This window comes from Octodon degus, unplaced genomic scaffold, assembly GCF_000260255.1.
Source record: "Octodon degus isolate 3935 unplaced genomic scaffold, OctDeg1.0 scaffold00062, whole genome shotgun sequence".
In the NCBI taxonomy this organism is placed as follows: Eukaryota; Metazoa; Chordata; class Mammalia; order Rodentia; family Octodontidae; genus Octodon; species Octodon degus.
In genome coordinates this window covers 8,817,646-8,828,276 of record NW_004524638.1, presented here as the reverse complement: position 1 = coordinate 8,828,276, position 10,631 = coordinate 8,817,646, and the positions used below count along the sequence as shown (strand labels likewise).

General features: G+C 51.5%; 1 protein-coding gene across 4 annotated transcripts in view; it reads left to right on the top strand.

Moving 5' to 3' along the window:
- Fer1l6 (fer-1 like family member 6) overlaps positions 1-10,631 on the top strand; it is a 170,277-nt gene that overhangs the window by 108,632 nt on the left and 51,014 nt on the right. For all 4 annotated transcript variants that reach the window (XM_023718786.1, XM_004634457.2, XM_023718789.1 and 1 more), the window contains one exon: positions 272-421. In XM_023718786.1, the coding sequence (XP_023574554.1) occupies positions 272-421 (150 nt within the window). The remainder of the gene's footprint in view (positions 1-271; positions 422-10,631) is intronic.

The following is a 10,631-nucleotide window of genomic DNA, read 5'->3' as shown; positions in this document are numbered from 1 at the left end:
AGAGAGAGAGAGAGAGACTGTGCGAGAGTACCCCAAGACAGCCTTGGGCCTAGATCCACCAGGACAATGTTCTCAACATTCCCCTGGGAGCCTGGGTGGCTCCCACAGCTCCCCAAGCCTGTAGATGGGGCAGAGGGGCTTAGAAGAGTGAGTCAGGAGGACAGAAGGCAGTACTAACGTGCTGTGTTGTGAGGATTACTTTCCAAATTGCAGTGATGTGGATGAGAGCCACGCAGCTAGTGATCAGAAATTCATTTATTTTATGCTCTAGGGGAAGCCGGAATATTTGGGTGCCACAGTGGCCACCCCGGTTGTGACGCTGGGTGATCAGGACTATGAGGCTCCCCGGCTGTGCTATCACCCCATCTTTTGTGGCACCCTCTCTGGAGGGGACCTCCTCGCCGTGTTCGAGCTGCTGCAGGTGAGTGATCGGGAAGGGTGTCTACTACACTACGCGTCCATCCGGCGTGCCCAGCCTGAGAGGCGGCCCTTTGGACAAGCTCTACCTGGTCTCTCCCTGCTGTTCCATGGCTGGAGGTGTCTCCTGGAGACCAGAGAGGGGACGCTGGAGAATGCAGGGGACTGGAGCAGTGCTGGAGCCCTCGCGCTGCACTCCATCGTCCCAGGACAGAACGTGTTTATGGGCCTGCTCAGCACCGCTTGTGCAGCCTCGGAACACGTGCCTGGCTGGGCCCGGGGTGGACCACAGAAGACACAAATGTGCCTGACAGTAAACATCTGTGGGTGACCCATCGCACACCTAGGCTGTCGCGTGCCAGGTTCCCGGAAGGCCACCTGCTCACAATGCAGCCTTTGCTGTGGCTGGGAGCTGAGCTTGGCCTTCGCAGCCTCTTGCTCCTTACTTTGTATCACAGTTTCCCAAAGCCTGAGGGCTCCTAGTCCTTTCTAGGAAGCCCCCGGGGACTTAGGGACCTGTTTCTAGGAAGACCCTTTCTGGAAGCAGAGGCAGGAGGAGAAGTGGAGTCCTTGCGGTCTGAATGTGAACTGGGGAACCAGAGAGGTTGTGGACAGGACAGAGAAAATGTGGTGGGCTGGGACCAGATCGCCCCCCGGACCTTCCACTTCCTGAGACATCAGGACCTTTGGGTCAAACCAGTCCTTCTGTCTTGCTTAATTTGGGTGCTCTTGATGAATTCCACAGCCTGGCTGGCCTGAGCCACAGACACCTATTTCTCACAGTGCTGAAGGCTGGAGGTCCTCGATAGAGGCCCTGGAGATCTGGTGTCTAGTGAGGGCCTTCATCCTCATCTGCGGCAGCTGTATCCTCAAAGGGCTGGGAGATAAGTGATCTTTCTTGGTTCTTTTATTATTAAGACACTCATGTTCTTCACGACAGTTCTGGCCACATGAGCTAATCACATCCCCAAGTCCTCACCTGCAAATATTATCACATTGGGGGCTAAGATTTTTTTTTTTGCATTTTATGTACTTAGTATAGGTATCACTACATAGTTCAGACTCATAGTAATCCTCCTGTTTTCAGCCTCCCCAGCACTGGGGTTACAGGCGTGTGCCACCATGCCCAGACTCGGGCGCCAGCTCAGTGTGCCCCGGGGGTGGGGCTGGTTGCGACATTGGGTATCAAACCCTAGTCCCTGCACTTGCCAAATGGGCATTAAGATTTTAGTATATGCATTTAACATTCAAGGCTTTAAGTCCTCTATAGGCAAGCTTGATTTTAGTGTTTGTGTGCTAGAGAAACTGGAAGGTGAGCATTTCTAACATTCCTAGACCTGGATTCCTGGGTATGGATCTCAGCTCTGCCACTTAATTGTTCTGTGGCACTTCTAGTGGGCTGCTTACTGTACATTTCTGCAAAGTACAACATGGTAATCAGTCTCCCTAACATGCTTGGCATGGAATAAAGAGCCCACAGACACTAAGCATGTTATTATTGTTAATAGTATCATGTCATATACTAAGGTAAGCTATATTAAGGTAAGATGTTTGGTCCCACCTATTTATTTTAGAAATAAACATGGACATAAAAATAGAAAATAAATAAAAATAAAAAAGGATATAGGAGAAAAAATAATCTGGACCTAAAGGCAATGAGTAGCCCAACGTGGCAAGATAATAGAGTAGGTAAGCACACAACCTGCTTATGCTAGACACTGAGCTGGATGGAAAGGCTCCCACTTACTACATGGCAGGTCAGAAGGACTCTGGGCAGACAGGCTTCCCTGTGCGGGCGGGCTGGAGAACAGGAAGATGAAGGAAGAGTCTCGGGGTTGTGTGCACTCAAGCGCCAACGCAAGCTCTGCTGTCACTTGCGGCCTGGCGGTTGCACTGGCCACAGCGGTGAGCTCGTGAGCTCATCCTGCCAAAGGCCGTCGTTATGATTTGTTTCTTGCTCCACCAAGAAAGAACATTTTCAGGACGGAATGGCTGCTTTGGAAAAGGAGCGAGCTCTCTGCCAGGGATACCGAGTCTCAGTGGACTCTTGGGGGAATGGGGCAGGGAGATTCAAGCGCTGGCTGCCTCTGCATGACGGCTGCAGCCTAGGAAGGCAGGAGAGGACTGGAGAAACCCCTTTCTTCAAAATATTAGGTTTTAGGATTCCCAAAAAACAAACCAAGTGGACTGCAATAGAATCAGCTTCAGGCAGGTGGATGTGGACTGCACAGAAAGGTGGATGGTCAGAAATGAAGGCCACTTTGGATGCCAGCAGGCCCATTGTCCAAGCACCTGGGAGCCCAGGTTGTTTTAGACTGCAAAGAGCAATTTTAGGTCAAAACCATACACAACATTAAATTATACTGAATCCATATGTAGGGAGCTCGTCTTTGTTGATCTCGGAGAGGGAAATCTTGTCTGCTGTTTCTTTGTCTGTAGGCTCTCTCGATCGGCAGCTTCTGTCTCTGCAGAAAGCACAGATCTCAAACCAGTGCATCCAGGGATGGTCGGTGGCACCCAGGAAGGATTTCCCCGTGTCTGCTTCTTGGGGCACTGGTCCTTCCAGATATAATGGTCAAAAAGTTCAAGAGTCACCTCATAGTCCAATCACAATGTTTCGTTTTCAGTTAAAGTCACTCGCCATTTAAGTTGTGTCCAGTAAAAAAAAAAAAAAAAATGCCACTGGATCATGTCAAGGTGGCACATGGCTGCTGGTGGTGAGCCGCTTCTAGTCCAGCACAGCGCTTTGCTTGTGAGAAAGTGGAGGCTCAGGGAGCCAGGCCTTTGCTCTTCTTCTCCATACACAGTCGCTCTCCTCAGTGCTCTGGGACCAGATCTGCCATTTGTCAGCGAGGGGCTGGACAAGTTGATCTGTTTAGGCCCGTGCTGGCTCAGCAACCCCAGTCCCATGGTTGGACCCTCCCTGCTGCCTCAGCCCTGAGCTGGCACCCTGGGGAGCCACCTGCTGCTTCCTGACCACCAAAGTGGTGGAGGCAGCTGCGAGGTAAGGAGCTCAAGAGCTACACCCCGCAAGACCTTCCTGGGCTTCTTCTCTGCTGATCACCAGCGTGTCTAATTCACCACACAGAGCTCCCACGTGCTGAGAAGACGGGGACTGGAAAAGCCCTATTGTTTCACCGGCCTCTCTGTTTTCACCAGTGGTGGATGACTTTGGCTTCCCTGTCTCCGTCAGCCCCATGCTTCCCTGTTTCAGGAGGATTTAAGAGCCTAATCCCATCCCTCCACATGCCAGATCCAAATCATTATTTCCACTTCCCTCCTCTACCCAAGACAGCTGCTCTCTGTCCTCTCAGTCCTAGTCCAAGGCGTGTGGTTGGCACCAACACCCTGGCTTAAAATTCAACTGGCTCCCTGGGTCTACATCTGTTTTGGTTACTTTTCTCTTGTTGCTGTAACAAAGTGCCTGACACCCAGAATTGAGGAAGGAAAGGTTTATTTAGCTCACAGTTTTGGGAGGCTTCAGTCCATACTCAGCTGGCTCCAAGGCAGAGTGGCACAGGGCAGAAGGAAACAGTTCATGGTGGCAGAAAACAACAAAAGTAGCAAGAATAAAAGGGGAGGAGCAGCAGCTGCTGCAGCTAGCAAGATTCTGTCCCTTTCTTGTGTTGTATTCGGGCTGTCCACCCCAGGACAGGTGCAGCACTCACACCCGTAACCCTAGCACTGGATCAGGAATTAATCACAGACTTTAGACGCTGCCCCAATGACTGCATGAGGCTCTCGGGGGACAACTAGACACAAACCGTAACAACATCCATGACCAGAGTGGCCCTGCAAGTTCCTATCCTCTGTGGTTCCCTGGCTCCCTGCACTCCCATGTGGATGTCACCCTGGGCTCCTTGCCAGCTCACTGTGGCTTCCTGTCCACCCCACCTCTCGTCTCCAAAGCACATCCTTCTCACCACTCTCCACTCTAAAAACAGCGGAGAACTGCTTGTTTCTTACCTACAGGAGCATTTCCCAAAGCCTGATTTTGAAATGCTATCCTTTTTTTCCCAAGTAGAGTAGAAGTAAAATTCAAAATAAGCTTCCTATTACATCTCACCTGGGGATCTGAAATGCCCAGGACAGTGGTAAAGGTTCTGAGAAGTACTACAGTAAAAGATGCTTTTTTTTTTTTTTTCAAAACACAGTGTTTCCCAAATGTGTATGACTACAAAACTTATATATCTATAACTGTTATTATTCCACAAAGAGAAAATGTAGCTTACAAGAAGAGGCTAAATTTCTGCAGCCTGGCTTTTAAGCTGTCCTTGTTGCCCAGCCGGCTCCCCTGCCTTATGTACCTCTCTGTAAAAAATGGCCATCGCCAACTTTCAGAGCCAGAGGCCCTTGTCCCAGGGAGGTTCCTCACTCTCCCCTAGTCATAGTCAGTGCTGTCTTCCCTTCCATCCTGTACTCTGCCTCTTTTTATTGAATCCAAGTCAGTCCTTGGCACGGCACGTGTCTGGACGTTTCCCCAAAGCCTCTTGCAGTGCTAGGTGGATCTTTCCAGAGGCAGCGGGATCTAGCGGGTGATGCAGGGATTGAGGACAAGGATGGGGTTCTGGGATTGATTCATGGTTCTATGCTAGGCTTCAGGGTGCCCTACCCTGGGCGTAGATGAGAGACAGGGAAGGCGGCTGGGTGCTCGATGCTTTGCTGCTGCGCTTCTCGCTGCCTCTGGCTTTCTGCCCGCTATGAGCTGCTTCTCTCCGTCATGCACGCTCCTCCTCCCCTACTTGGAGCCAGCTAACTGTGAACTGAAATCTCTACAGACTGTGAGCTACACTGAAACTTTACTTTAGGTGTGAGGCATTTTGTCTCAGCAATAAGAAGAGTAACCAAGAGCTGCAGAGATAGACCGGCAGTCTAAGTGCCTGCCTGGCAAGTGCAAGGACCCAGGTTCTATCCCCAGCACATTACCTGCCATGCCAGCTCCTGGGGCACATGGAGCGGACCGCTGAAACCAGGTGTGGCGGCGCACGCCTGTAACCCCAGCCCTGGGGAGGCTGAGACAGGAGGATCACTATGAGTCTGAGCTGTGTAGTGAGACCCTGTACCAAATAAATGAATCAGAGATTTTTTTAAAAAAAAGAAAAGTAACCGAGACAGTTGTTAACAGGCTTTTGGAACAATGCTCACCTCCATCAGTTTGTAAGTTTCTTAGAAAAAGAACTGTTTTACATTTGATTTACATATTCAAATGCATATTTATTGAGTGTCTACTGTGTGCTAGGTGTGTCCCTAAGGAATCTTCTTAAGCAGACAAAACAATAGTGCTCTCTCTCTCTCTCTCTCTCTCTCTCTCTCTCTCTCTCTCTCTTTGTTTTATGTTCTAGAGAGGGGGGACAGGAGACAACACTAGGTAAATTACAATACAACAGCAATGTGCAAGCTATGTAGTGTGCTAGGAAGTGATGAACGCTGAGGAGAAAAGGTGAAGTAATATGATACGAAGTGGCCGTCAGTACGGTAGGCAGAGGGACAGGAATGACAATTCAGGGATCCAGGGAAGTGGTGCTTAAGTCCAGACCTGCTGGGAGGAAGGACCAAGCCATGTACACAACTGGGCAAAGAGCTTCAAGTGCAGAAGAAATGGCACATGAGCCCCTGCAGCCTGTTTGCCTGGCGTGCCCAAGGAGGCCAGCATGGCTGGAGTGGAGGGACGGGGGAGCAGGAGATGAGGTCGCATGGAGCCGCGGAAGGGCCTTGGCTTGTGCTCTCGGGGAGGTGGGACGCCCGTGTAGGCTTTTCCGCAAGGTACTGGACTTAGAGGAAGGGTGATGCATGCCGGGCTGAGTGCGTTCTGAGAGGCCCAGCGGGGACCCCTGCACAGGCCATCCAGACTGGAGACAAGACTGTAGCCACAAAAAGGAAGGCAAGTGGCTTCTGAGTCTGGGTTAAACGTAGCACCCGCCCGCTGGCCGATGGATTTGAAGCGGAATTTGGAGGTTCGTCTCCATGTCACACACAAAGCCAGCAATATTTATACAAAGTAGCCTTCCAACAAAATATTTTCAAATGCACTTTTCACTCATTCAACAAACAAATCTTCCCAGAGTTCTGCATTTGACGTTGATTTCGACTCTCAGGCCATGCCCTGGGCCGCTCCCAGCACTTCTCCTGACTTACATTTTTCTTGCTTCCAGAATCCTCACCCTCCTTTTAGGGCTTTCCTCTTTCTACTGTTTGTATGTTCACCTCCCAGAAAGTTTACCTTCCTCTCGTAGAACCTTTTGCTTCCTGTATCAGTTGTTGGCTTAGTGCAGTAAATTACTACCCACGTGGTGGCTTAAGATAACACACATCTACTATCTTGTCCCTCTGGAGCTCAGCAATGTGGAAATGGTCTACCTGAGCTGTGGCCAACGTGTCAGCAGCCCCATGCTCCTTCTGGAGGTTCTGTGGTGAGTCTGTTCTCTCATCCTCCTAGACACCACCTGCATGCCGTGGCTGGTAGTCTCTTCCTGTGTCTGCAGCCATCAGCGTGGCTTCTTCAGATCAATCTTCCATCTCATCTGTCTCTCCTCTATTTTCGCCATCCTATGATCTACACCTCCTTGGCATTTTATAAGGCCCCTGTGCTCACACTGGGGCCATCCAGGGTAATCTCCCCACGTCAGAAGCCTTAACTTCATCACCTCTGCCATGTCTCATTTGCCCTGGAAGGTCACGTATTCAATAGGCTCTGGATTTCAGCATGTAGGGATCCTTGGGGGCTCTGCCTGCCTCTAGTAATCTGCCCACACACTTCCCAGCACCTAGAACTGTCTCTGTAATCTTCTCACAGAGTGAGTGTGCCGCAGGCCCCAGATGAGCTGTTTCGTCCTGGTCTGTGTGACTGGAACCCCTTGGAGCTGTGCTACGTGCAGCTTTGTGCACTGTGTGTCAGGTCTTTCCTCTCAGAATCTATTCTTGCTTCTCATTCCAGTGCCTAGGAATTTCTCAGGGGAGCTTTCTCCAGTTTCTCTCATATTTTTAGCTTTGTCTCTAGGGTGCAGAATATGGTGGCCCTCTACCCTTCCTGTCTGTTGCCTGCCTTTCCAGTGGCTGGAAGAGCAAACCCTTCTTCCTTAATGTTCAGCCTCCATTAAATCATCACACTAGAAGTCAGAGTGAGGTGACTGGGCTGCCTTCGGACAGTATCTCTGCGTGACTTTTTCCTCCTGCTTTACAAGGTAAAGTCAATGAATGAATGATTCACTAATCATGACTTTACACAAGTCTCTCGCCAGAAAGCAGATCATGGGTCAGGGCAGGCAGGCAGGCTGAGGTCTTATGCATCATCATGATCCTCCACCAGAAGCTCTGTAACCCTGAAGAGAATCTCAGGTCATCAGTGTGAGCAGAGTCCACACTGGCCTCTCTGGTGATCGACAAGTGAGCACACTCCGGCCACTTGTCCCAGTTCCCACTAGGAGGCTCTACCTGTGGCAGCGCCGCCTCTCTGCAGACGCACGCTCAGGGCTGCTCCTGGCTTGTGCACGAACTCACTCTTTGACTTGGTGCAGCAGATTTCCTCTGGGATCCTTTTGTTTGCCAGGGTGGTGAGAAAGCCTTCCAGCAGTGTGAAATCCCAGCACTCCTCCAGCCCATTGCTTGAGAGTCCCTGTCTCTGCTGAAAGATGAGTCTCATTCTCGTTGTGTTGTAAAAAGTGCTGTTCTTGTTTTCACCTGGTCACTAAGGTGTTCTTTCCAGTGACTATGTTTTCAGTCACAGAATTCCTCTCTTTTCCTTTTGTTATGGGTTTCGGTGCTCTACGGAGAATCTGAGTCTTAGGTCTTGTTAATAGATTTGCCTTGATATATTAGAGCTCAGCTGGCTTATACAGTGTCAGACTCATCTAGGGGCCTGTTCATCTGATTGCTAGCTCTCTTTGCTTTTAATCTCTTTGCTGTGTCATGTCCTCGTGCCTATTTTCCTGCACGCTAGACACTGTACGTAATGACATGTTGAGAAGACTTGAGCCTGGGACGAGATTGCTTCCTCCCAGAGCATTTAAGTGCACTTCTGAGGCATGTGAGTCCCACATTGCGTCTATCCAACTAGAGACTGAGATCATCTGAGGCTGAGCTTTATTCTTTGTAGAAGTCAGTAAATTTCCAGTTTGCCTCTACTCAGGGCGCTGCTAAGTGCCAGGAAGGAGGCCAGCTGCGTGCAAGCTGTCTCAACGGTTCTTCACAGCAGATCTGTTATCTGGTCAGCATTAGCCTCGTTTCACAAAGGGCGGATCAGAGGCTCAGAGACACTGAGTAACTTCTCCAAGCTCTCAGCAGGGGCAGGGCCCTGAAGCAGTCCCTTGCCACCGTGCTGGGTGTGCAGTGTGTAGGACAAGGGATGGACTGGGGGTGACAGACATGGGAGAAAGGCTCCTGAGCATCAAGTGGCCACAGCGATCTCTGGATGGGCAGCGTCCTGTGTGCCTGGGGGCAGGGCCTCCTCAGTATGTCTAAGCAGCTGCCTCCATCGCCCCACCCCTGATGAGCCTGCAGCTGGGACCTCGGAGGAGCTCCCCCGTTCGTCCCTGATTCCCACCACTTCCCCTTCATAATGGTCCTTACTGTTCTGGGGCCCTGTGCCCTGACTGCCTGCACACCATGCAGCTTCACAAATGCTCAGGAGCCTTTCTCCCATCTCTGTCACCCCCAGTCTGTCCCTTGTCCTGCACACTGCATATCCACAGACCTCTCATGGGCTATGCGGAAGGTACGAGCTTCTCAGGGGGGTTGCCTAAGCTGGCACCTCAGCAGCCCTGGAATAAGGACTAATGATGCCTGTCAAAAAGCACGTGGGGTGGGTGGTTCTGAGCCCCGGAAGCCTGTGTGTTTGGGAGATGGGATGATTTATGGTTAGAAATGCACACAGCAGGGTAGGAGGAAGAATTTCCAGTGTGCTACAGCACAGTGGGATAAATCATGACAACAGTGGTGATTTCTAAATGGCAAGAGGGGACTTCAGATGCTCTTAAAGCAGAGAAGTGACGAGTGTCTCAGGCGACAGATATGCTGCCTACCCTGATCTGAGCGCTGCCCATTACATGTGTCTGCTGAAATGCCACACTATGCTCCTCAGTGTGCTCAGTTACGCTGTGCCAAATACCTAAAGAGAACAGAAAGCTAGTCTAGAGGCAGCCGCTCCAGCACCCGCGTGCCAGCACTTGGGGGCCTTGGCTTTGAAGCCCAGGAGCTGCTTGCCTCTGCAGTGAGTGGTGCCCCAGGCCATGCTGCTCAGCTGGTCACAGCAGGGCAGCATGGCCCTCAGCCTCACTGCGGCTTCTCCGTGGGCGCCTTCTGCTCTGCAGCTTCATCATCTGAAGCCTATTTGGGGCCTGCGCTGTCGGCTCTCTTCTCTGAGCTTTCTTGTAATCAGCTGAACCACCTCCGCTGCTGCTGATGTTCGCGCCCCGCGGGCTTCCAGGAGCACCGGGTTTTTAGCAGCATGAGGAGCTGATGTATCAGTGACCAATAGACACTGCTGAATAGGCAGTGCTGCTTGAGGGCCCCGGAGGACGACATAAAGTAAACCGAGACTTGTCCAGCCAAGTCACGCAAATACTGCAGGCAACAGTGGTGGAGAGGACCACCGCTCCACAGCAATGCTCAGCGGGATGTGTGATCCCTGAGAGGTCTCTCAGGCCCGAGTTGAGGCTCAGAGAGAGGCAGTGACTTGTAAGAGGTCATGCGGCAGAGCCCAACATTTGCGGTAAGTCTGCAGAGAGCACTGCTGCATTCCGGTGGGAGGACGGGCCGTGCTGTACTCAAAAGGGCCTCCGTGGCTGGGACCAAGCAGAAAGGCAGTGTGTGTGGTGAGCTGGTCTCGAGGGCAGACCGGGTGGGGCTATGCAGGAGAGCACCCCATCCTTAGTGCGTGGTTTGAGTCCTTTGAGGGAGAGTCCAGCGGAGCACAGCGACCGTCCTCCCTGGGTCAGTAGCCCCTGGTGCACAGGAAGGGACATGGGCTTGCCTTCAGAAGGGTCCATTTTCTGTCCCACTGAGGAAGCAGCACTGTGCGATTACTCACAAGTCTCTGGGAGAGTGCTTATGGCTTTTCCAGAGCTGCGGGCTGTCACGCCAGGGTCATCTATTGAGTGTGACGCTCCACTCTTTGTCTTTTTCCCCATCTTCCTTCGCTACGGGAGCTCACTGACAGCTGTGTTGCACCAGCCTTGTGACCTGGCCTAATCAGCGATTAACTTTTGATGATAGCGAAT